The 26870-nt window shown below is 46.7% G+C and overlaps 1 protein-coding gene across 10 annotated transcripts in view; it reads left to right on the top strand.

Annotated features, from left to right (window-relative positions):
- Nucleotides 1-26870, top strand: part of LOC135200049 (uncharacterized) — a 289020-nt gene that overhangs the window by 201759 nt on the left and 60391 nt on the right. For all 10 annotated transcript variants that reach the window (XM_064228292.1, XM_064228287.1, XM_064228290.1 and 7 more), the window contains one exon: nucleotides 16439-16677. In XM_064228292.1, coding sequence (XP_064084362.1) covers nucleotides 16439-16677 — 239 coding nt within the window. The remainder of the gene's footprint in view (nucleotides 1-16438; nucleotides 16678-26870) is intronic.

Here is a 26870-nt window from a genome sequence, read left to right as displayed (position 1 = left end):
CTCTGTCGCCGGTGGTATCAACATTGTTGCTATTACCTCCTGACTTAGATTCATATTTCATCCTTTGATCATCGTTTCTCGGCTTTTTGGTGACGTATCTGGATCGTGTCGCTACTGTGGACTGTTTTTGGAATTACTGTTTTGGATTTTTCTCAGTATGTCTGATTCAAATGTGAGTGTGAGAATATGTGTGAATGTAGGCTGCAGGGTGAGGATACCGAAAGCTTCGGTTGATCCTCACACTGTATGCCGTAAATGTAGGGGGTTTCAGTGTTCTTGCTAATAATACTTGTAAGGAATGCGAGGGATTAAATGCAGAAGAGTGGAAGACTTTGACTTCTTATTTGAAGAAGTTAGAGAGGGATAGGGTTAGACGTCTGAAAGGTGTGAGTTCAAGGCCTATTGAGCCTTTCACGGATAATTCTAATCCTACTGATTTAGATTCTTCCTATGTATCTCATTCTCAGAGTGCTCTTTCGGATTCGGCCTCGGAAATCGCCAATCTGAAAGCTACAATTAGAGACATGAAGTCCAAGATGGCTGACTTCCAAGGTAAGGCTAGTGAAAGTGAGCATTACAGTGAAGTGAGTTCTCCCAGTGTTGTGGAGGGGGCGTTTGATCGTCCCTGCGACGCTCCCAGGCCTAGACCTCTTCCAAGCTCCCATGCCCAGAGGAGAAGGAAAGTCGAAAGCCTTAAGGAGGTCGTGGGGAATCCCCAATGGTCAGACGTCCCTTCAGCTAGCTCTGCTTCGTGGCAGGCGGCTCAAGGGCGCTATAGGAAAAGCGTCCTTCGTGAGTGTTTCTCGTCCTCTCCCTCTCCCTCACCTAAACGAGGGTGGAAGGAGTCGAACTTGTCGAGACCGCTGAAGCGTCATATGAAAGAACCTGAAATAGATTCGAGCCCAGAGCGCTTCTCAGATGACGCTCCCTCTTCTATTAAGAAAGCGAAGGTGGCGTCAGCGTCACCTGACGAGTACGCAGAAGTACCCTTTCCTTCTTCTCCCCCGAGTGATGACGAAAGGCGTCATGCAGTGGACGTGGGAGAAGCGTCAAGGAGGATAATTATGGCAGTTCAAGAGCAACTGTCCTCTCTAGTGGGAGTTTTAGCGCCTCGTAGGAAGGACGTGGCGCTTCCAATTAAGAAGTCTCGTCCTCTCTCACCTGCTAAACGAGAAGCGTCATGCAGACTGTGAAGCTGCTAACGTCCTTACAGAAGCTTCGGGTTCGAGAACGAGAACGGTGGCTTACGAAAGTTTCGTAACGCCAGAGAGACGTAAGACGTCTTTTAGACATGAAGCGTCATTGAAAACGGATCATAGACGTGACGCTCCGACCAATATTGTGACGCCAAGTAGGACGCCTTTGGAGAGCGGAGCGTCTTCCAGGCGCGAAAGCGTCATCAAGACGTCAGCAGACAAGTAAGCGAGAGACGTCGCCAGCCAGGACGCTTGGCGAACGGGAAGCGTCATTCAAGCGGGAAGCGTTTAAAGAAGAATCTTCTAATTTTCAAGAGAAGCCTGAGCTTGTGGCGCCTTCCAAGGCTATTAAAGCGGGAAAGAGGAAAGATTATCATTCCCTTAGCCCCTCTCCTATTAGGAGTTTGTCTCCTCCAGAAGAGGAACGTACGGAAAGGAGAGCGGAGACTCATGTAGATCCCGAGTTGGAAGAAAACTCGGATGATGAATATCAGGGAAGAGAAGGACTGTCGAACTATAAGGTTTTGACTACCTTGCTTCTTGAGGAGTATGGAGACAAGTTGACTCCTGCCGCTCCTCCTTCTCCGCGCTCTTTTCTTTTCGAGCTAAGACGAAGAAGCCTTCGTCTTTTCTCAAATGAAGCCCACCATTTCGATGAAGAGGGCCTTACAATCCTTAGACTCATGGATGAAGTCTAAGAAAGACTTAGTGAGAACAGTCTCTGCATGCCTCCAGCAAGATTAGCTGGGAAAAGAGGCATTTGGTATCAGACGGGAGAGAATATGGGTATTGCTCTCCCTTCTACATCGGAAGCAGATTTTCGACCTTAGTTGACGCTTCACGTCGACAAGGTCTCAATTCGGCACGAATTACGTGGGGAATTTCTGAACTGGACCATCTCCTCAAGGGACTCTTTCATGTATTGGAAGTCTTCAACTTCTTAGATTGGTCCCTTGGGGTGATGTCCAAGAAAGCCCATGATTCGGAAGGAATCGAACCTTGTTATGCATATTGTCTGTTATGCATATTGGTCTTATTGTATTGACAAAGCGGTACAGGATGGCTCTTTTGAAATCTCATCATTATTTGGAGCAGGTCTTCTAAAGAAGAGGACTGTATATGGGGCCTTCTTAACCAAGGCAGTCTCACACGCTCAGAGGGCAGCTCTACTGTATTCGCCTCTATCTGACTTTTTGTTCCCTTCTCAGTTAGTGAAGGACATTGCGCATTCTTTAACTGAGAAGGCGACTCAGGATCTTCTGACGCAGTCAGCAAGGAAGAAGAAACCTGTTTCTGCATCTGACAAGAAAGGACCTAGTACATCTGTTCAGCCCTTTCGAGGGTGGAGGGGCCGACCTCCAGACCTCCCGCAAGAAGGAAGGCTCCGGAGAAGAGAGGTAGGTCTGCCTTTCGTCCCTTTAAAAGGGAAAATGAAGATTCTCTCCTCCAAGCACCAGTAGGTGCCAGGCTCCTGGGATTTGTGGAGGCCTGGACACTGATAAACGCAGACGCGTCTTCATTGGCTATCATAAGGAAGGGATATCGTATCCCTTTCCTGAACACTCCTCCCCTAACGTCAATACCAAGGGAACTATCAGCCAAGTACAAGGATCCTGTGCTGGAGGGATACTCTTCGATCGATGGTGGAACAAATGTGGGACAATAAGAGAGCGATAGAACTAGTACTGGATCAAAACTCCCCGGGGTTTTACAATCGCCTTTTTCTGGTTGCGAAAGCCTCGGGAGGCTGGAGACCAGTACTGGACGTCAGCTCTCTGAACAAATTTGTTCAGAAGGAGAAGTTCTCCATGGAGACTTCTGCTTCAGTCCTAGCGTCATTACGAAAAGGAGATTGGATGGTGTCTCTAGATCTCCAGGACGCCTACTTTCACGTCCCGATCCACCCTTCATCGAAGAAGTACCTCCGTTTCATGACGGGGGGAAGGATCTTTCAGTTCAGAGCCTTGTGTTTCGGCCTGTCCACAGCTCCTCAGGTCTTCACAAGCCTGATGAAGAATGTGGCGAGGTTTCTTCACCTCAAAGGAGTAAATATCTCTCTGTATCTGGACGACTGGCTCATCAGGGCCAGATCAGAGAGACAGTGCTTGGAGGACCTAAAGTTAACTCTAGATTTGATCAAAGCGTTGGGATTGCTCGTGAACCTCGAGAAGTCTCAGCTGATCCCCAGACAGGACCTAGTCTATCTGGGGATTCGGATGGATTCTCGGGGTTTTCGAGTATTTCCTTCGCAAGAGAGAATCGCAAAAGGTTTGCGGATAGTCTCTCTCTTCTTAGGGAAGGAACATACGTCGGCGAGGAATGGTTGAGCCTTCTAGGGACCCTTTCCTCGCTAGAACAGTTCTTCCCACTAGGAAGACTGCATTTACGTCCGCTTCAATTCTTCCTCAAGAAGTCTTGGAGCTGGAAAACCGGACAACTTTCGGACGTTTTTCCCATTCCAGTGGAGATAAAATCGCACCTGGAGTGGTGGTTGCCCCCTCTGGAAGAGAACAAAGGGATCTCTCTAAAAACACAGAACCCCAGACCTAGTGTTGTACTCCGACGCATCGGAGAAAGGTTGGGGAGCGACATTAGGCTCAGAAGAGGTGTCAGGCACCTGGGAACCAGCACAGGTGACTTGGCACATAAACTGCAAAGAGCTCTTCGCCGTGCATCTGGCTTTGAAGAGTCTAGAACCTCTGGTGTCGAACAAAGTAGTGCAAGTAAACGTGGACAACACCACCGCACTTGCATACATTCGGAAACAGGGAGGGACTCACTCCTCGTTCCTTTACGAACTGACGAGAGACCTATTGCTTTGGACGTCCCACAGGAACATCTCCCTGCTGACAAGGTTCGTACAGGGAGTAAAGAATGTGAGGGCGGACAGACTCAGCAGGAGGAACCAGGTCCTTCATACAGAGTGGACCCTACACGAGGAAGGTGTGTCTAGATCTCTGGTCTCTGTGGGGGACTCCTCATGTGGATCTCTTCGCAACATCATTTCCAAAAGGCTGCCAGTCTTTTGCTCGGTCGTGGAAGATCCAAGAGCACTTATGGTAGACGCCTTCCTGCTAAATTGGTCTCGAGTAGACGTATATGCTTTTCCCCCATTCAAAATCCTGGGATAGTAATGAAAAAGTTTGTGGCGTCAAAGGAGACGAGGATGACGTTAATAGCCCCCTTTGGCCGGCCCAGGATTGGTTCACGGAAGGTGGTTAGAGTGGATCGTAGACTTTCCAAGATCCCTACCAAGAAGGACGGATCTTCTCAGACAAACCACACTTCAAGAGGTACCATCAAAACCTCCCCGCTCTCGCTCTGACTGCCTTTCGACTATCGAAAGACTTGTCAGAGCGAGAGGCTTTTCTCGCGAAGTGGCAAGCGCGATCGCGAGAGCACGCAGAACCTCCACTACGAAAGTATACCAATCGAAGTGGGAGGTGTTTAGAAGGTGGTGTAGATCCAAGAAGTTGTCCTCCTCCACTACCTCTATAGCGGAAATTGCTGACTTCCTGCTATTCCTGAGAGAAAAATCTCATCTAGCCGTATCCACAATAAAGGGATACAGAAGTATGCTCTCGGCTGTATTCAGGAATAGAGGATTGGATCTGGCAGATAATAAAGATCTCCACGATCTCATAAGGTCTTTTGAGACTTCAAAGTCGAAGGAACCAGTACCTCCGAACTGGAACCTAGACGTAGTCCTCAAGTTTCTGTCATCTGAAAGATTCGAACCTCCTCATCTGGCATCGTTTAGAGACATCACCAGAAAATGCCTATTCCTATTATCTTTAGCTACGGCAAAGAGAATTAGTGAATTACATGCTCTGCAGGATAAAGTAAGATTCAAGGGAGACTCAGCTATTTGCTCGTTTAAGACCCTGTTTTTAGCTAAAAACGAGAATCCCACGAATCCCTGGCCTAAGTCATTCGAAGTCAAAGGCATGTCGAGTCTCGTAGGCAGAGAAGCAGAGAGGTCTCTATGCCCTGTTAGAGCTCTGAAGTTCTACCTTCAGAGAAAGCATCAGATGGGAGGCTCTAGACAAGGTCTTTGGTGCGCGGTAAAAGACCCCACAAGACTGATGTCCAAGAATGCGCTGGCATTCTTTGTAAGAAACGTCATTACAGACGCTCATAAGGTATGTCCTGACGAACAGTTACAACTATTGAGAGTAAAAGCTCATGAAGTGAGAGCTGTAGCGACGTCTCTCTCGTTTCATAAGAATATGTCGCTTAAAAACATCATAGATACGACATTTTGGAGATGCAACTCAGTATTTGCATCTCATTACTTGAAAGACGTTCGTGTGACATATGAGAAGTGTTTTTCTCTAGGTCCTTTCGTATCGGCGGATACGATTCTGGGTACGGGAGCCGACACCAATCCTTAAATGTATATACTTTTCTTCTTTTTGGATATGGTCTGGAGTCTCTTCGAACAATGGAGGACTTGGTTTAGCACGGGCGGCCGTCTATGTGTTCAGTAAGAGAATCTTGTCATATCCAATTAGATGAGTATAAATTTTTTTTTTTTTTTTGAAAATTAGGTATGTGTGCGTAGTGGTTTTGAGTTACGGTTGTTGTGACGAGTTCTGGCGGGGATAATCGGAACAATCCTTAGTTCTAAACATATGGTTAGGATCAGGTGGTCGGGATTGGTTGTGTGCTCCTTCATAAGGTGTATTGTCATATAAGTGGATCAGCACCCATTGACAAAGTCCTTTTAGGCTCTGCCGAGTAAGCGGATAAGACCCCATCGGCAGACCCACAAGAACTCTTGGCCATAGATCATATATCTCGCTAAAGTTTCTTGAGGTGATGCAGACTACTGGGCAAACACCCACGAAGTCTACCACCTATCAGGTAGGAACCAAGGTTTTATTTATACCTACAACATATGTTGTTTACCTGTCTATTCCATATAGTAGCTGTCTCTTACCCTCCACCGAAGGTGCCAATCAGCTATGTATATATCTGACAGGTAAGTTGATTGTATGAAAATGATATTGTTATTATACAATAAAGTTTCATACATACTTACCTGGCAGATATATACAATTAAAGGCCCACCCAGCCTCCCCGCAGGAGACAGGTGGAAGAGAGAAAATATGATAGAAAACGGGGATGGTTCCTAGTCCTGCCGCCCAGGGCAGGCAGGTAGATCACCTGACCTACCTGTAGCGAGTGGCGCGAAATTTGAATTTCTGTCGGGGACGACGGAGTCTTAGCTATGTATATATCTGCCAGGTAAGTATGTATGAAACTTTATTGTATAATAACAATATCATTTTCCGAGATGTGTCACAGATTCTTTTTAGTGCGGCAAGAAAGAAATTCGCGCTTGCGCGCCTGCGTAACGATTGTAAACAAAACAGCACCTTGATCCGTGAACTCCCAGCATCCCCCAAGGCGCGTGATACAAAAGTTTTCGGCTGGTAGGCCTAAAAGTATTTTTCCGCGAATTTTTAAAAAAACTTTTGTATGTTGACGTAAAATACGTCCAGTCGGCACCCAAGAGACAAAAAATGTCTATGTAAAATACGTCCAGTTGGCGTTTAATGGTTAAGTAAACTAAAACAAAAAACTATGTCTGCTAAACAACCAAATAGGTCTCCTGCTGGTAGTGCAAAAAAGAAGAGGCAGTCCATCACTTTGGAGCAGAAATTGAAGATAATCAACCAGCGTGAAGGTGGAAAGGCAGTCATGGTTATCGCGTGACGAACGTTTATCGCAATCAACGGTATCCACCATCCTAAAGGACGAGAAACGTGTAATGGATGCTGTAAAGGCATCTGCTTCTGTTCATTCAACAGTTATATCAAAGAAGAGGATAGGGCCTTTGGAAGAAATGGAGCAGTTACTGGTCTTGTGGATGGAGGACCAAATACAAAAGCGTATGCCACTTACCCACTTGACCATTCAGACAAAGGCATGTATGCTTTTTGAAGAACTGAAGAAGAAAAATGATGATAACCACAACAAAAGTTTTGCAGCAAGTGCTGGATGGTTTCGTCGTTTCAAGAACCGCCATAATTTTCACAGTGAAAATTAGCAGTGGAGCAGCAAGCGCTGATGCTGACGGAGCAGCTAAATTTAAGGTTGCTTTAAACGAGATCATCGTCAATGAAGGGTACTTGTCAGAGCAGAGCAAATCTTTAATGTTGACGAAACCGGGCTTTATTGGAAGCGTATGCCACAACGGTCCTACATCCACAAAGAAGCAACAGTGATGCCCGAGTTTAAGGCATACAAGGATCGATTGACTCTTCTGCTTGGGGGAAATGTGGCTGGGTATAAACTTAAGCCCTTTATGATTTATCACTCAGAAAATCCAAGGGCATTAAAAAACTTTGAGAAGCATACACTTCCTGTGCATTACCGTCATAATAAAAAAGCGTGGATGACTGCAATGCTGTTCGAAGACTGGTTCGTTCATTGCTTCGTTCCGGAAGTGAAAGATTATTGTAGGAAAAATAACATCCCCTTCAAAATTCTTCTGATTCTCGACAATGCTCCTGGCCACCCTCAGCACATCGGAGATATTAACGAGAATGTAAAAGTTGTGTTTCTGCCACCAAACACAACTTCTCTCATCCAACCCATGGATCAGGGTGCTGTGGCTACGTTCAAGCCGTATTATCTTCGGAACACGTTTGCGCAGGCTGTTCAGGCTACGGATAACAAGGAGAAAGATCTCAGAACTTTCTTGAAAGAATTTAGTGTTCTTAACTCCGTTATGAACATTGGAAGGGCGTTGAAGGAGGTAAAGAAAGAGTGTATGAAAGGGGTCTGGAAAAATGTGCTAAAAGTGTACATGAACTCGTTTAAAGGTATCGATCAGAATGAAAAAGAAGTGGAAATCAATAAAAAGATCTTGATACTTGGGAAAAGTTTAGATTTAGAAATTGATGAGGAAGATATCCAAAAACTTATAGATGTTAATTGCACTTGCAGAAGAGAAAAAAAAGCAGAAGAGGAAGAAAAAATAAAAGGAGCCGAAGCGAACATTTACGACTAAAAAACTGGCAGAGGCATTTGCTTTATTTGATCAAGGACTGAATCTTTTAAGTGAAATGGATGGGGACGAGAAACAGTTTGCCAAAGTTCAGAGGGCTCATCAAGACAATGTTGCATGTTACTGATTAATTTATGAAAGCGCCTCGGTGGCATGGTTGGTATGGTGTTTCCTTCCCACCTCGGTGGTCGGGGTTCGATTCTCGGCCATTCCATTGAGGAATGAGAGATGTGTATTTCTGGTGAAAGAAGTTCACTCTCGACGTGGTTCGGAAGTCACGTAAAGCCGTTGGTCCCGTTGCTGAATAACCTCTGGTTCCATGCAATGTAAAAACACCATATAGACAGACAGACAGATTAATTTATGAAGAACGATAAAAACGCACTGTGCAACCTACAATAGACTATTACTTCAAGAGAACGACTCCAGTGCCTTCAGCTTCCCCCCGCCCTACCCCCTCACTTGAGACTCGATCCTGATCGTCTCAGAACAGTTGTTTCCTTGAAACGCCTGAACTAACTGAAGAAGAAATTCTATCTGAAGAGGGGCAAATTGATGATCCTGCTGTTTTATCATCATCTTCCTCTTCCGATCTTTAGTTATACTAGCCATGAACAGCCTGACACCGATCACGTATGCCGACAACGTATTGCTTCCACATGAAAGATCAAACATTTCTACACAACTTAGATATAAAACAAACTCCCCAAACCTATTATATTATATTTTTCAAGATTATCTACAATTTTTCTTATAAATTTCACGCTCATCACATCATTTTTGTACATGAACTTCCCTGTCAGATATATACTTAGCTATAGTCTCCGACGTTCCCGACAGAATTTCAAATCTCGCGGCACATGCGACAGGTAGATCAGGTGGTCTACCTTACCCGCCGCTGGGTGGCGGGTGTACGAACCAATCCCCCTTGCTTGTCAGATTTTTCTCTGTGGCGGGAACGATAACAACTGTTGTCGGTTCCTCTCGATAGTTTTTCGATTCTCGCTTGCCTGGAGTTAATTTGGACTTCTTTTGGTGACGTATTCGCTCTGTTTGGCTTGGCATACGCTGATTGTGGACCGTTTTGATTTTGATTTGGATTTTCTTTAACAATGTCTGACCTAGATTCAGTAGCTAAAACTTGTTTTATTTAGGGTTTGTGTGATTGAAGGATATAAGGTGAGGTTGCCGAAAGCTTCGGTGGACCCTCACACGGTTTACATGAAATGTAGGGGGAATGAATGTTCTTTTGCTAACCCTTGTAGTGAATGTAAGGTATTGAATGAAGAAGAATATAAGGCTCTCTCTTCTTATGTTAGGAAGTTGGAACGTGATAGAGTACGTAAGGCTTCCTCTAGAAGTTCTAGTAGGTCTAGAATGAGTGAGTTGGATGTGGATCCTATGACTAATGTAGAAGTAGAACCTTCTCTCCAAGTTGCAGCCCCTGCTCCCCGCACCGAAGCCGAAGATTCGTCTTCGGAGGCAGCGGCTCTAAGAGCCACGATTCTATCTATGGATCAGAAGATTCGTCAGTTGGAAGGTAAGGAGAGTGTTAGTGATCAGTGCAGTGTCCCCAGTGTTGTGGAGGGTGCGTCTGACCGGCTCCTTAGTGCCTCTAGGCCTAGACCTCTTCCAGACTCCCAGTTCCAGTGGAGTAGGAAAGTCGAAAGCCGCAAGAGGGCTAGGGAGAACCCCCACCGGTCAGGCGTCCCCTCGGCAGATCCTGAAGTACGCTCCGAGGCTGCCTCGGATCGCTACAAGAAGGAGCTCCTACGCCAATGCTTCTCCTCTTCATCGTCGCCCTCTCCGAAGAGAGGTTGGAACTCCCCGGATGCATCGCGCCCTTTGAAGAGGGCTTGGAAGGCTCCCTGCAGTCCTTTGGCTTCTAGTCCGGAGGTTTTCCCGGAAGAATCGTCGTTGGAGGCGAAGAAACCCAAGAGATCCTGCGATCGTTCTTCTTCTCGCGCCCCTCGTTCTGCGCCTGGTTCCGAGGAAGAACAACAAGATTCTCCAACTAGAGTACTTGCGGGACTTCAAGCTCAGATCACAGCGCTGGCAGATTCTCTAGCCTTTAGATCGCGTAGGAAGAAGGACGTTTCTCTTCCGATCAAGAGATCTAGGCGCCGCTCTTCAGAGGATCGTTCTCCTCTTTTTAGGCAGTCTCCTTCATATGGGGGCTCACATGAGCACCCCCGCTCTCCTGGCTCTCTTTCGACTTCAAGGCGCCAAACATCGGTCGGACGCTCTATGGAGAAAGAAGTTTTTTCTCCAGATTGGATTCCCGCTTCTGGTAAGCGCTCTGCGCCTGCACATCACGCTATTTCTTCGACTCCCTCGCGTGGGACTTCTCCTCAGCAGCCCCAAGAACCTAGAAGGCGCCCTTCTACAAGTAGGCGTTCTTCTTCCAGATGTCACTCTCCTCGAGTGTCGGATCGTGACTTCTCTCCTTACAGGTGTCAAGAGTCTGGTAGGAGCCATGCGCCTGATAGGCGTCCTGCTGTTAGTCGCTCCCCGCAAGGTAGGCGCCAAGAGCCTACTGCACGTCGATCTCCTAGTAGGCGCTCGTCTCTTTTAAGGCGTCCTACTCCTGATTATTCTCCTCGGGGCAGACAACAAGAGTCTTTCAAGCGCCCTTCTCCGTGTAGGCGCTCTCCCTCTTCTAGACGCACTACTCCTGACCGTTCGTCTCTTGGTAGGCACCAAGAACCTCGCAAGCGCCCTTCTCCAGATAGGCGCTCGTTAGCTTTGAAGCGCCCTTCTCCTGATTGTTATCCTCTTGTTAGAGGTCAAGTGTCTCGCAAGCAGCCTTCTCCTAGTAGGCGCTTTTCGCCTTCCAGTCGAATTTCCGTTGATCGTACTCAACTGGACAAGAATAGAGAGCCGCGCAAGCGCTCTGCTCCCGATAGGCGCTCTTCTCTTGGCAGCCGCTCGCCTCAGGATAGGGCGCACAAAGAGTCTGGTAGGCGCTCGCCTCCTCGTAAGCGCCCTGTGGATGTATCCAGGTCTTCTCGGGGTAGGAGCCCTACCTCTCCTTCAGCTGAGATTCTGTCTACCTCAAAGAGGGAGTCTCATCGTAGACAATCCAGATCTTCTCATCGTTCTCCAGTGGATGTGAACTCTTCTACGAGAGGGCGCTCTCCAACCTCTCGCTCAGCTCCTACTAGGATCCCTTCGTCACCTAATGATCTTCCGCGCTCGCCTCGACAAGATGTCCTAGACGGTTCTGATGAGGAACCGAACACTTCTGGTGCTGTGTCTTCTTACAAGAAGCTTACAGAGCTGCTTTTGCAAGTTTTTGGGGATTCCCTTACTCCTACGGCTCCTCCTCCTCACTCACTTTTTTCAACGGCGAAGACAGCGAAGAGTTCTTCTTGTGTGAGGATGAAGCCGACCCTTTCGATGAAGAAGGCACTGAGGAGTTTTGGCTCCTGGATGGCTTCCAAAGAAGAAGCGGGGAAAACGATGTTCGCTTTCCCTCCTTCGAAGTTATCAGGACGCGCTGGTTTCTGGTACGAAACAGGAGAGTCCTTGGGATTGGGTCTACCGTCTTTGGCTGATTCTGATTTTTCGGCGCTGGTAGATTCCACGAGGAGAGCTGCCCTTAACTCTGCAAAGACGACTTGGGCAATGAATGAAGTAGACCACATGCTGAAAGGCATGTTCAGAGTGCTGGAGGTATTTAACTTCCTTGATTGGTCGTTGGGAGTCCTGGCCAAGAAAATTGAAGTTCCAGAGTCCTTTTCTCCAGAGGATCTCATGTGTGTTTTGTCTTGTATGGACAAGTCTGTAAGAGATGGAGCGAGTGAAATCGCCTCCCTGTATGGGGCCGGGATCGTGAAGAGGAGGTCCGTTTATTGTTCCTTCTTAACGAAGTCTGTCTCCCACGCCCAGAGGTCTTCTTTGCTGTTTGCTCCTCTGTCCGCTCAGTTGTTCCCTAAACATCTAGTGTAGGACATTTCTAGATCGCTTTCGACTAAAGCCACCCAGGACCTTTTGGCACAGTCGGCAAGAAAACCTCGCCCTTCCTTCCCTACCAAGGCTAAGAAGGAGAAGTCAAGTGCTCGAGAACCCTTTCGAGGGGCTTCTTCCTCCAGAACCTCCACGTTTAGAGGTCGTAGACCTTCAAGAAGAGGTAAGACTTTCGCCAAGTCAGTCAAATCCCCCAAATGACTTGCAAGTCCTTCAAACAACGGTGGGCGCCAGACTCTTAGGATTTGCGGAAGTCTGGGCCCAGAAAGGGGCGGATCCTTGGACCCTTTCAATTTTGAGGAGAGGTTACCTCATCCCTTACGTCGCAAGACCTCCCTTGATGACCACCCCAAGGGAGTTGACGGCTAGGTACAGAGACCCCATCATGAATCAAGCTCTCCATCTAGCAGTAGATCAGATGCTGGAGAAGGAGGCTATCGAACTAGTGACAGACCATCGTTCATCAGGCTTCTACAACCGCCTTTTCCTAGTTCCGAAGTCCTCGGGGATGGAGACCGGTGTTGGACGTAAGGGCCCTGAACTTCTTCGTAGAAAAGAAGTTCATGATGGAAACACCTTCATCAGTGCTGGCAGCACTTCGTCCAGGGGACTGGATGGTTTCCTTGGATTTGCAGGACGCTTACTTCCACGTACCGATCCATCCTTCCTCGAGGAAGTTTCTCAGATTCATGATGGGGGGGAAAATTTTTCAGTTCAGGGCTCTGTGTTTCGGCCTCTCGACGGCCCCTCAAGTGTTCACGGGGATCTTGAGAAACGTAGCTCAATGGCTTCATTTGAAATGGGTGAGGATATCCATGTACCTCGACGATTGGCTGATAAGGGCCAATTCAGAAGATCGTTGTTTGAAGGACTTGCAAGTAACACTAGAATTGACGAAGGGGTTGGGACTTCTTGTCAATTTCAAGAAGTCGTCGCTAATTCCCGAACAAGAGTGTGTGTATCTCGGGATACAGATGAACTCTCTGAGTTTTCGGGCTTTTCCCTCTCAGGAAAGGATAGCCCGAGGATTCGAGAGAGTAACAACCTTCTTAGGGAAAGAAGTATGCACAGCGAGGGAGTGGATGAGTCTGCTGGGGACGCTCTCCTCGCTGGAGCAATTTGTTTCCCTAGGAAGGTTGCACCTGAGACCGCTCCAATTCTTTCTTCATCGGAATTGGAGTCGTCGTTCTCAGGATTTGACGTTCTCCCTGTCGTTATCCCAGGAAGTCAAGAAACATCTCTTATGGTGGACAGATCCCAACCTCTTTGCGAAGGGACTGTCTCTTCGATCCCAGAGCCCCAACCTAGTGTTGTTCTCCGACGCGTCGGACACGGGGTGGGGGGCGACTCTGGGAACCAACGAGGTGTCAGGTACCAGGGTGGGGGACCAGGTAGCCTGGCACATCAACAGGAAGGAGTTGATGGCTGTGTGGTTGGCTCTGAAATCTTTCGAGCCCAAAGTCAGAAGATCGGTAGTGCAGGTCAACGCGGACAACACTACAGCTCTGGCATATATCAGAAAACAGGGGGGGACGCATTCCTTCTCCCTGTACGAGACAGCAAGAGACCTTCTTCTGTGGACAGAAGAAAGGGGAATCAAGCTTCTCACCAGGTTCGTGCAGGGAGAAAGGAATGTAAGAGCAGATCTCCTCAGCAGGAAAGATCAGGTCCTTCCCACAGAGTGGACCCTTCATTTGGATGTATGCCAGAGCCTGTGGAAGTTGTGGAGCAGGCCACACATAGACCTCTTTGCCACGTCGAAAAACAAGAGACTGGATCCTTACTGCTCTCCGATATCGGATCCAGAGGCATTAGCAATAGATGCTCTTCTTCTAGACTGGAGCGGACTCGACGCCTACGCGTTTCCCCCCTTCAAGATCCTGGGGCTAACTATCAAGAAATTCGTAGAGTCCGATTCAACGAGAATGATCTTAATCGCTCCCTTTTGGCCGACCCAAGAATGGTTCAGAGGTACTGGAATGGTTAGTGGACCTTCCAAGATCGCTCCCGCTAAGGAGCGATCCACTCAGACAGCCCCACTTTGACAGGTACCACAAAAATCTCCTCGCTCTCAGTCTGACTGGCTTCAGACTGTCCAAGGTCTGGTCAGAGCGAAAGGCTTTTCAGCAACAGCTGCTAAAGCAATCGCAAGAGCGAGGAGGCCTTCCACCTTGCGTGTATACCAGTCAAAGTGGGATGTCTTCAGACGATGGTGCAAGAGGAAGAACATTTCCTCTTCCAGTACCTCTGTGACCCAAATTGCGGATTTCTTAATTTTTCTCAAAGAAGAGTGTCATCTTGTTGTGTCAACTATTAAGGGATACCGCAGTATGTTGGCGGCAGTATTTCGGCTTAAAAATCTCCGATGATAAGGACCTGCATGATTTTATTAGATCATTTGAAACCGTTAAACGTTCTCATGTTGTACCAAACTGGAATCTAGACGTAGTTCTACAATTCCTTGGATCGTCTAGATTCGAACCTCCTGGTTCAGCCTCTTTCAAGGACCTGACGAAGAAGGCTCTCTTCCTTATGGCCCTAGCTACAGCTAAGAGGGTGAGTGAGCTCCAAGCTATTGAGGGCAATGTCGGGTTTAAGGAAGAATCTATGGTGTGTTTGTTTCTTCCAGGGTTTCTTGCTAAAAATGAAAACCCATCACGTCCTTGGCCCAGGAGCTTTGAAGTTCGTAGTTTATCTTTTCTGGTAGGGGAAGAGCCTGAAAGAACTCTGCCCTATGAGAATTGTGAAGTATTACCTTAAGAGGAAGGAACAACTTAGGGCTAATCAAGATGTGCTTTGGTGCTCCGTGAAGGACCCCACTCGGCCCATGTCGAAGAATGCTCTTTCCTTCTTCCTGAGAAGTCTTATTACAGAGGCACATGTTGCCTGCAAGGAAGAGCATTTTAAACTACTGAAAGTGAAAGCTCACGAGGTGAGAGCCATTGCAACTTCACTTGCATTCAAGAAAAATATGTCTGTGCGGAACTTGATGGAGGCGACTTTTTGGAGATGCCAGTCGGTTTTCGCAAACCACTACCTACGTGATGTAAAAATCACGTATGATAAATGCTTCGCCTTGAGCCCTTTCGTATCGGCGGATTCGGTGCTGGGGCAGGGAGCTGAAACTTATCCTGTGTAAAAATTTTGATATGTTGCCCTATATTTTGTATTTGTGTTTTTGGTTGTCTGAAAGAGGTTGCAGGAGGCACCTCTTTTTGTCGTAGTATTAACCCTTTGTATTTTGGTTAGGTGGTCTGGTGGGTTTTGGCTCCTTGCAGAGGTAGTGGTAAGGATCTGTTATGTAAGCGGACAAGGTCCCTTTAACAGGATCCGACTTGGATTCTACCACAATAGGGGATCACATATCCCAGTGGTAGATCCGAGAGTCTTTCAGCAACAGTCACGTCCTAGCTGTAGCTCTCCAGGCAATGCAGACTCAGAGACAGTATCTACGAAGTCTTCAGCCTGAAAAGGTGAGAACCAAGGTTTTTTATATTCTACAACATTAGTTGTTTCCCTGCTTACCTGTATTATTTAGCTGTCTCTTACCCTCCACCAAGGGTGCCAATCAGCTAAGTATATATCTGACAGGGAAGTTCATGTACAAAAATGATATTGTTAAACTACAATAAAGTTTTGTACATACTTACCTGGCAGATATATACGATTAATGGCCCACCCAGCCTCCCCTCAGGAGACAGGTGGAAGAGAAAAATCTGACAAGCAAGGGGGATTGGTTCGTACACCCGCTACCCAGCGGCGGGTAAGGTAGACCACCTGACCTACCTGTCGCGTGTGCCGCAAGATTTGAAATTCTGTCGGGAACGTCGGAGACTATAGCTAAGTATACATCTGCCAGGTAATTATGTACTAAACTTTATTGTAGTTTAACAATATCATTTTTATTATTTCTAAGCCTCATAAAGATGTTCTGATTGCCTAAGGAAATCATTCAATCATTTGCCAACATAATAACACTAACCAGAAGCGTATATCAGTTATAATTCAGACGTACCGAATTTTACCAAAAAACTTTTCAATGCTAGTGTTCTTTACGGCCCAGGGGAAAAGTCGTGTACCTTACACCCTTATATTTTCAGCCTGTGCACAAGAGGGTTAAGTATTTTCATTTCAGATTTGTGTTGGGCTTTAACTTGTCTATTGCAAATATAACATTGTACGTAATTCTATTCTGCTACATGTCCTTCAAGTATTGTTTATCTCAGCTCCATTGCATTTTCCATTTCACTTTCAGTTACTTCATGGCAAGCACCTACTGTTGAAGCAGACATTGAGAATCCTGCTAACCATGAAGGCAAAGTAGACCAGTTTACTAATGGGAACATTGCTGATGATGAAGATGATTATGAAGAAAAAACACTTGCAGCTATGATCTCCAATAAACAGAGTGATGACATAATGCATAAACCTACTCGGAAAGCTGTGAAATTAAGCAAGCCACTTCGCAGGCCTAGGCTACCAGCTTGTCTTACAGTATGTAATGCCATTAGTTTATTGAGAAACGGGAAATATATTTAGATTTTGACAGGTATTTTTCCAAAGTGCATTTGTTCCTACACGTTATACAAACCATTGGTCCTTTACGTAAGGAATTACTTTAAGCCCCAGCTGGAACTCGGTCATAAGATTCTAATAAGGTAGTTAGGCAGTAACTGTTTGTCTGATAGTCGGGAGTCCCGCCCAACTGGACGTAAACATTCCACTTTGCTTTCTACCTCCGTCGTGTGCAGACGTTCTCTCTCTGCCCACATCTGTCGTGAGAAATTGTGAGATCTTTCTTTTTTCTTTTGTTTGTCTGGTTTATGAAATTTTTGTTTGCTATATTATGTTGCAAACCCAAAATTTTTATGTGCCTTTTGCCCTCCATTTGCACATGAAATGGGAGGCAGGAATTTCCGCTCAAAAATGAACTTAAAGCCTCACTTATGCGCTAAGTACCGAAAGTGTGAGTGTAATAAGTTAATACTTTCTTTCTTGGTAATTGCCTCCTCCTGCTTCTTCGCTTGATTCGTCACACGTAGAGGAGGAGGGGGCAGATGTGATTACCCAATATTTATGTGGAAACGAGAGTTGTTCCTACACATTATGTAAACCCTCGATCCTGTAATTTGGGTAATAGTTCCATACGTAGAACTCAGGTGTATGGAGTTAGGGAAAATACAATTTCTTTTTCAAGAATTGTGTTTTTTCCTTACTAATATGTCTTTTGCTCCCTCAGGTGTGTCAGACCTCACTGTCGGGAACAGGCAGGTGTGGTGGATTTGGGCTTACCTGGCACTCCCTCCTACAGGGGCCCCTGAACCATGTTTCGGCAGCCCTTGTGACTCATGGGAAAGAGGAGGACGACAATGACCATGTCAATGCCTGTGTATGTGGCACCACCATATTTGGTGTACACCCAGCATGTGATGTCTATGAGACTCTGCTATGGTGTCATCAGTGCCACATATTTTGGAGATGGAAATTTCCACCACCTCCTCCAGGCTATGTCGTCCTCACTCCCCCAGCTCGTGGTGAATACCCTAAGCTAATACCCTCCACCTAAAGACACCCTGGACGGTAGAGATATCTGACATGCTGACAAAACTGATGAAGAACAGGTCTAGGAGAAGCGAAAGAAATTATCGTCTTTCTCCCCCTTCTCCCTTCGTTGTCATCGTTGCCGCCTCCTACACTTCGACTTCTGAGGCTCCCCTGGCGATGAAGAAGATGGTCTCCTGCCCCTAAGAAGTCTCACTTTTTTTTTTTTTAGAGACTTGTAGGGGCCTCTCTTGTCATACCTGGTGAGACAGGTGGGCCTTCCTGGTCCTCCCTGGTCCTCCCATTCCCTCGGGAATGGGAACCGCCTTGCCGCCCCCAGGGACGTGCTGGGCAGGGACTGCAGAGGCACTAGCTATCACTGGTTCTTCTGCTCCTAGTCCTAGAGGCCTCCCTCTAGGACCAGGTCCATCTCGGGTGCTCGTTCGCGAGTTCTCCGAGTGTATGCTCGGCTGCAGGTGAGCGTGCTGCTAGAGTCGGTGATGCTGAGTTCGTTCATTGTCCCTTCTCGAGCACGGTGTGGAAGGAAGGTGAGAGTTGCTCAGGTGACACTTGCTTGCCGATGATCGCTCATACAGCAATTGCTCGGCTACATGGGGCTGACTTCTCGCTACTACTGGTACTTCTGCTCCTGGAGGTTCGCCTCTGGTACCGGGACCGTCTCGGGTGCTCGTTAGCGAGCTTCTCCGAATGTGCACTCACCTGCAGGTGAGCGTACAGCTAGTCGGTTGACAGTCCTCTCGCTGTTACGTCTCAGGCACAGTGCAGAAGGAAGGTGAGAGTGACTCGGGTAACTTACGCCTTGCCAATGATCGCTCATATAGCGATTGCCCTGATCCTAGGGCTGACGTGATGGTACAATACACAATCCTGTCTCGAGCACGGTACGGAGGGAGGTGAGAGTTGCTCAAGTGACTTCTGCCTTTCCGACGTGACGGTCCGGCAGGACCGTACACGCGGGAGAGCAGTTGGAGGTCCCCCAGTCGGTCTCTTGAAGTAGCTTTGGCTTCTTCTGAGACTTCGACGCGTCGTGAGGACGGTGCCTGCTCTTGTCACATCATTAGACTATTCTGCACCCGATCGACGGTCATGTAGCATGACGACCAGACGGTCCGGGTCTCGGGTAACGGTTTCCCAGATGGTATGGATTGTCGATACTGTCCTTGAGGGGGCGTTTACCATGGGGAAAATGCTTTCCTAGATCTGCAAGCCAATCATCACTGCTGTTTGGTGACCGCTTGCATCTTGCACCGGCTGTTAGTTCTGCTAACAGACCGAGCGGGAGCATCAGATCTTCCTCAACTGGCCCTTCAATCTTCTCACCATCTAACAAGAGGAATGAGATGACCAAGGGGAACCATGGATATTGCACTCCTCACAGTTCGGCCACGAGAGCAGAGGTGCCCGGCATGGTCTTAGCACCTGAGTGGGCATATGCTTGATTGGTTCGGGAAGATCAAGGGGGAAGTCTGACGAGGCTCCTCCTTCGGAAGGAGGAGCTAGGGAAGGAATTGCCCTGGAAGGACTTGAAGGTCCTTCTTCCCTAGACTCAGTGATTCCAGAGATGCAGGGGTTATTTGCAGAGGTCACAGCGCTGATTTGTCAGCACAGTGACTTGGGGGAAGGATCAGTGGTTACTACCACTGATCACCCTTCACAAGGAGTGATCCTGGTCTTTCTTATCTAAAGTGGGTTGGATCGGCGAACAATTTTGTCGCAGGACAGGAGAATTCATGCAGGTCCGACAATCAGACAAGTTTGCTTCCCCCTCCTCTGCCTCGTCAGTGGCATTTATGTCCTTGGAGAGTCCTCTGCCAACTAACAGGGGTCTCCTGGCTGGACCTGGGGTCCAGCACAGTAGCCAAGGCTACAGCTTCTTCGGAACCGATAGTTCACTTGGAAGGCTGGGCCTTCAGGAGACTCGGTCAGTCTGGTGGTGGGGTTGTTTCCTACCCAACCCACTGGATTACCAACCAATGCCAACCTGGTTCTTTACATGAAGGACGCTGTCCGGACTTCTATAGCCAGGATGGCTGGTACATATAGAGTTGGCATTGGGTCTGAAGATGGACTGTAACTGGGTGCCGCCTCTCTCTTCTCAGAGATATGGTGGGCAAGTGGAGGAATAAAGAAATAACCATCTTGTCTTCCAGGCAGTTGCCAAGGCATACAAACTATCTTGAGCAACTGCAGCTATGCCTCAAAGCCAGGTTAGCTTGTCCTCCGGCCCCCAAGACCACTTTTCGTCGAAGGGGACATGAGGGGGACCCAACCTTCCTCTCTCGCTCTGGGAGGGGAATGCAGAACACCAACCATGCTTAGCAAGAAGGCTGTGATAATCATTTGAGAGCCTTCATTGAGTTTCTACAGCTGCCTCTGCCTGGGGGAAAAGGCTATGAGGGGCTGGAGACCGGTGGGATCTCCCTTGAGCCGATTCGCTCACCAGACTCAGGTCACGATGGAGGCGGCAGGCTTTGCGCTTGCCTCCGTCGGGAGAACTATTTCATGCTTTCGGTGGACCTGAATGATGAGTATTCTTGGATACCCGTTCATCGGTCCTACAGGAAGTTCCTCCGCTTTTATCCTTGAGGGCATGGAGTTCCAGTTCAAAGCAATTCGCTTTGCATTCTCAACCGTCCCTCAGGTGTTCACGTGAGTGTCCACACCGGTATCAGCTTGGCCCACTCAGTTGGGATCCATCTCTGGCGGTACCTTGACGAGGGGTTAGTACTGGCAAGTCATTACTCCCAGTTACTAAGGGCAGAGATTGTTTTTCTCTCGACACGGTCACAATCTGAGGATCATGGTAAAGTCGAGAGGACAGATCTCTTCTCCAAGCAGAGGATTAAAGTGCCCGGACGGGCTGATCGATGGATCAGCAAGTTCAGGAGGGCAGCTCATCTGTTTTCTGTCTCGACAGGAACAACCAGCTCGGCTTGGGCAAGTCGTGATCGATCCCGTCGTCCCTGAGAAGTAGTCCCTTACAGTTCTTCGACTTGAGTCTCTGCATAGAGACTGAGGGGGTGTAGCGCGCAAACCCAGAATCTGCAATCCTTCCTCTTACTTCTCACAGTGGAAGCGACGGGACGGGACAACAAAAAATCGTAATATGAGAGGTAATGCACACTTCCTCCGGACATGCTTCTGTCCTGGAATGCATGAAAGGAGGGGAGAGGTGCACACCTGTAGGTACTGACAACAGGAGTGCGGGATCAACATGACAAGCACCTTCTCATCAGCGTCCTGAATCTTAAGATGGCGTTTTTTCAGCCCCCTAAAGTTTCGGTTGACAGTGCAGGTACACAAGCAGACTATGGTTCACTCAATAGAGCTGTCAGCCAAGTACGTCCCTAACACGAGGATGGAATGGCAAACAAGCTCAGCCACCAGAATCAGGTGAATGGGACAAACATTCTTAGGGAGCGTCCCAACACCTGTGGGACGTTCTCAAAATCTATGCCTCTCCCCATTCTGTCTGATTTGCAAGGTGATCATCACAGCTCTAGTCACCAGCAAGTTTGGATGATCCTAGCAGCCACCAAATGGCCTCGGGCCCTTTGGTATCCCTATCTGAGGGCTCTTCTCTCCGGAGCACCGCAGGAATTTTTACCCCCGTGCCACAACTTTCGGGTTCAGCCACACGTAGATGGTACCATTCGGCACTACTTTCCAGGTGTCTTCACAGCTGGCGGTTTTCTCACTAGTGAGGGGGTTTCCCTCACCGAGTACCAACAGAGATGGCAGGTTACTTCAACCGATCCCCTACAGCCGTTTACCAGGGAAAGTGGTCCGTATCCTGTGGTTGGTGATGTAAATGGAATCGCTCTCCGCCGGGAAGTTCCTCTTTGTCTCGACGGTTAAGGGCGGCAGGCCGGCCCTGGCCTTGGTCCCGAAACCGCAAGAATTGGAGGTCTCCTCTCCGATGGAGATGTCCCTCCGATGAGGAGCTTCAAGAGGTCTTGCTCGCTCAGGGAGTTCAGGCCCGTGTGAGTTGGATGTGACTCTCGTCTTAGGAGTATGACTTGCAAAACTACGAGCCTCTCCGAGAGTCATCAGACAGGAATCTGACCATCTTTCTGCTAAACCTAGCAACGGTGAAAGGGTGAGCGAACTTCACGACCTCTTCAGGGATGAAACACTCGAGGGAACAAGGATCGACTATGCTCAATTTCGTCCCGGATTTTGTTGCGGGGACTCAAAATCTTTCGGTCCCTGATGATAGGTTCGAGTCCTGACGATTCCCCCAGAGGTCTTCAGTAGCAACGAGCAAGACGGATGCCCTCCTAATTGTAGCTGAAGCTGAGAAAACTGTTCAAAATGCTAATGACCATTATCATGCATCAGCAACAAGGATAAAACTCCAGAAAACGTATCCCATCAAACACAACCATAGATATAATAAGAGATAAAATAATTTTAAGCAAAACTACTGTGCTTGAAAGAACACATTTTACTGTTGGTTTCACACCGATAAAAGTTAAATAACGTAAAGTTCGTATTGCGATGATATAAAGGAAAATTGCGAATGGAATCACTTAATTTTTACTCAGTAAACATGCTGCCAATGTAATCTGATAATAATAATAATAATAATAATAATAATAATAAAAAAAATTTAGTTCACAATCACAATAAGACATATTCAAGTCATATTTCCACCTAAAATCACATTGTATAAGGAAAAATGACCTTGTCTCTAATAAGTCAAGTATCTAGTTATTCGTTTATGCTAACCAGAAGCAAGAAAATTCGCTCAGAATTGCATTAAATATGGCGAAACAAACTTGTATTTGCCATCAGCTGATTTCCAAACCAAAACATTGACTGCTGTGTTAGTAGTATTTTGTAATACAATTATATGAGAATACATACAATATTACTGGATACAGTGAAGTAATGTATAACTTTTTAAAAGATTTATGGAAAAGATACGTACTTAACTTTTTCTTCTGTGCTTATCTTAATTTTTGTCACTATGCCATCTACTTAGCAGCAGCATCTCGAGCTTTTATGGTTGTACCTCAGTTTTTTTTTTTTTTTTTTTGTGTAACAAAGCAAAAAATTGACCAAGTTGCACAGTTATATTTTGTACTTCTACCCCATGGAAAAAACAAACAAATTGCAGTGTTGCAAAATTGAATGTATACACGAGTTTTGTCTTTTAAAATCAATTTATGCAACAATTGTAAATATAATTTGTTATAAAAAAAAGATTCAGTGATATAAATTAGAATTTTTTTTATTCGGACGCAACTGAACAACCTATTCTCTTCATCATGTGAGGGGCTGTTACAAAGATATCAAATAGACATACCTACTGCCACTGTATCATATTCATGTGAGGGGTTCCGTTCCTGGCCGCCGACGCAAAGTGATTTTCGACGCTAAGCGATTTTAAAGCCTACGGCCACCGCACACCTTCTTTCGAAACTAGACCAGTCAAAGGCGCCGTAATCCCACAATGGTGCAATAAGTAAAATTATATTTATGCAGTATAGTACTATAGAATTTACTGTACAGTAGTACTGTATTGTACATTATAGCATTGTAAATACTGTAAAGTGAAAAAAGCCTAGCTTTAATCCTTTGGGTGTGTAGAGTATGTAAAGATATAATAGTTTATACAGTGTACAGGTAGCTGTAGTGTTCAAGTTACGATCATTAGTCTTACGATAGTCCGATTTTATGAGAGATCAAATTACAATGGCCTAACTTTATCCATCTTCTAGTATCTTAATGTAATAACTATTCGCTATAGATCAAAGATCAATATACTAGATGAAAGATCAATCGGGAAATATAGTACTGTTAAATCTAAACCTAGTTTCTGGGTCGACCTCTTTTCGCCGGTGAAAAGATCCTTCTAGCCTTTTTTCTGATATAAATACTTTCTAAATATACCACAGAAAAAGTTAGCATTGGTATGCAGAGGTTACTACCCTCGCGCGAGCACCCCAAAGGGCGTCGTGTATAAAGTTCGGGGCGTGTGAAAACCACTATTCACAGGTCTCCTGCCATTTAGAGTATTCCTTCCCAAAACCCCAATATGGGGTGTGCCTCGACAACGGTCACTCCCACATCGCCTCCGTATTACTACTGCTGACGCCCGATGCGAGCACCCTCACTCAATCTTTTCTAGAAACTCTTTAGTAAAGAACGCGTTCTCGCTTTGTGGTTTATTTTCATCTAATTTTGTGCTTTATTTACGATGGCATCCGCTCAGATGTCTCCGACACCTAAGTTGAGTACCCCAATTTCTGTTTTCAATATACATTATGAAAATGACAGTCTCTTTATAGACCCGTGAGCCCGTTTATGGTATTGCGGGAACATGGCATCACGGCCATCTTGAATGCTATGAGCGGGAACGCATGGCATTCAGGGTGCTAGTGTTTACGAGTTAATATCTTAGCTATGACCATCTCACTATATGTACCCTTTTTCACATGTTGCCTAAGCAATACATATACTGTAGACATGTCATGGGATATCGTTCTCGCCGCGTTATAATTATCAGTTCTATATTTTGAATTCAGATGTTATTTAGAGGATAGTCGTTCAACTTTTCTCCCCACTTGTGGGCGTATGCGTAACCCTGACATGTTCCTATAATGACAGTATCATTTAGAATAAACAGTATTGCTGTAGGAGAGAGGGAGAGACATATAAAGCTTCCTTTAATAGATAATTTCGTAATTACAACGTAGCCTATGGCGCCTGTGAGGGAGAGAGGGAATACTGGTACCTCTTCCCTCTCTCTCTCTCCCATTTCTCTCTTTTGTCGGTTTGGCCTTTTCTCCCTCTCTCCCTCGAGCTTCTCTCTAGCAAATATATTGAACATGTGTTAATCTTTATTATTATATTAAGTTATTCTAGTAAGTTTCACTGTAGTTACTGAGGAGTTGCTATTATAATCTGACCGTGGGTAGTCGCTATCCTATCTAATTTCTAATTAATAAAGCTCTTTATCAATGTGATTCAATTAAATCTGATTTAAAGAAGAATATGATTATTCTTTTACCTCAAATCGAGCTTAACAAGTAGTTATATAGGAGTATGCATAGCCTAGATTGAGCGAAGCTCGGTCCTGATGACCACGGTCAAAACAACCCAATTAATCGGTTTACTATCTTGCAACTCTCTCAGATTTCCTTATTATTATTGTATTTATTCGTTAGTTCATTATGTGAGCCATATTCCTGTACCATCCAAGGTCTGCTTATTGCTGGCTAGCCCCTCTACTTTAGCTATTCCTCCCGCTCGAGCCCCCTTCTGGTCGGAAATTTACCACAGTGACCCATGGTGTAAGACGGCCTACTTCGCTGATAAGTGACCACCCTAACCGATGTGCGTACCACGGCAGGCTATAGGCCATGTCGCGTCACCACTTATGAGTGGTAGCCTACACTTTGGCTACTGAGTGATCGTCCTAATCAGTACCAAGGCCAATCACGATAAACCTGGGTTTCCTGTTAGCTAATACTCCTACAGGGTAAGTTATGTGTATGACCAGTTGGCTGGCCACTTATGATCGGGTAGGTAGTCAGTCTCTAACCGACCACTATCAACTACCCACCCCCCCAACCCTTCCTCTCGGGAGGGCTAGGGCCTGGGGACTGGGTTAGCGGTTCAAGAAAAGCCCAGCAATAGTTTATCGGAGCTCCACCTGCCGGAGCTCCGTCACCGAAGTTCATAACTCCGGTAGCTGTATTCATACATGCATTGTGGGTTTTCGTTACGTCTCCATTAGTAGTTTATGGAAAGAGGAGTTAAGTAATGTCGGATGGGATATCCTTCCTCCCAACTTGCTACCTCCAGCACCCCTTTTATAACTAACGGCTAGGCAATGTATAAATATGTGTATAAAATAGCCTTCGTTGGATAAATGGTACGGAATATTAGCTCCGGACCCTTGCGGTACCGACGGAGGATGTCCACATCCACTGCCGGACCTCCCGATAAGTCTATAGCTTACCAGGGTCCATTCTCATGTCTGGTAGTCGCCTACACCGATATATACACCTCCGGCACCTACCGGAGTTGTAGAGTTGAGCTTGCCCTCCTCATAGCAAAATGTATATCAGTTGGTGTTTACGGCACCAGTCTATACCTCTATGATCATGTCCTAGCTCCATCTAGTAACGATTGGTAGTACTATCACAGTGAACCTATTCTAAGAATGATGCATGCTATTATAAGGTTTGCATGTCTTAATAAGTATTATATACTTATAGTTTTAAGTAACAATTCTCCTTGGGGAATTGTTGCTCATTAATTATTTCCTCTTTCAGAAGGCGCGTTGCTTGTCTCCAGGGTGCTCCGCCTCCTTTAATGATCCGGTAGGCCATGAAGTCTGCCGGTCACATGCAAATTGTTCAATCTCTTTTGTGGCGGAGGAGGGACAACCACCCTACATGATTTGGCACCCGGAGGCGTGCACGCTGTGCTTCGAGCTGGTCATGATTCTTGCCAATGACCAGGTAAGCACTATGTAACCTTCTGTCTTCAGTGGTTGTTAGTTTAAGTCTATATAGCACTTCAAACATCCTATATCTTGTAATATTTGGTAATACAAAACGATATGGTAGGAAGGTTAAACTCCCTCCTCTATTACAGGCGGATGAGGACAGCAGCCAGTTGGCCATAACAAGCCTGAGGCAGTGGGTTTCCGGTTACAGGCGGAACGCTCCGTCCGGGTGCCCCTACGTCCTGGACTACAGTCTGGGGACTCGCCTCTTCCCAGGTTCGCCATCGGCTTCCGTCAGAGAGGATCTGGCTGCTCCCATCATCGACGCCATCCGGGCCGCGACAGCTCCACCACTGGAAGACCAGGAGTTATCAGGAGACGTCACGGCGATAAACATCCATATGGAGCCGATGGATGAGCAGGTTAGTGGCGAGGTAAGTGAGGTAGGTAGCCTCCTAAGTCCCACCCCCTCTTCCTCCTCCTCTTTCCACGGCTTTGATAAGTCCACCCCTACTCCGTGGGACGGCTTGAGATCAGTCCGTCCCAAGGAGAAGTCCCTTAAGGCAACTAAATAGTTGCCTAAGGTACATAGGCCAGCTCCGCCAGCGGCGTCAGAGTTGTCCCTGGCCCCTAGGCCTTCGACTTCCTCTGCCATATCGCC

This window comes from Macrobrachium nipponense, chromosome 26, assembly GCF_015104395.2.
Source record: "Macrobrachium nipponense isolate FS-2020 chromosome 26, ASM1510439v2, whole genome shotgun sequence".
NCBI lineage: Eukaryota > Metazoa > Arthropoda > Malacostraca > Decapoda > Palaemonidae > Macrobrachium > Macrobrachium nipponense.
The sequence above is the reverse complement of the archived record's forward strand: the minus strand, read 5'-3'. Positions and strand labels throughout refer to the sequence as shown.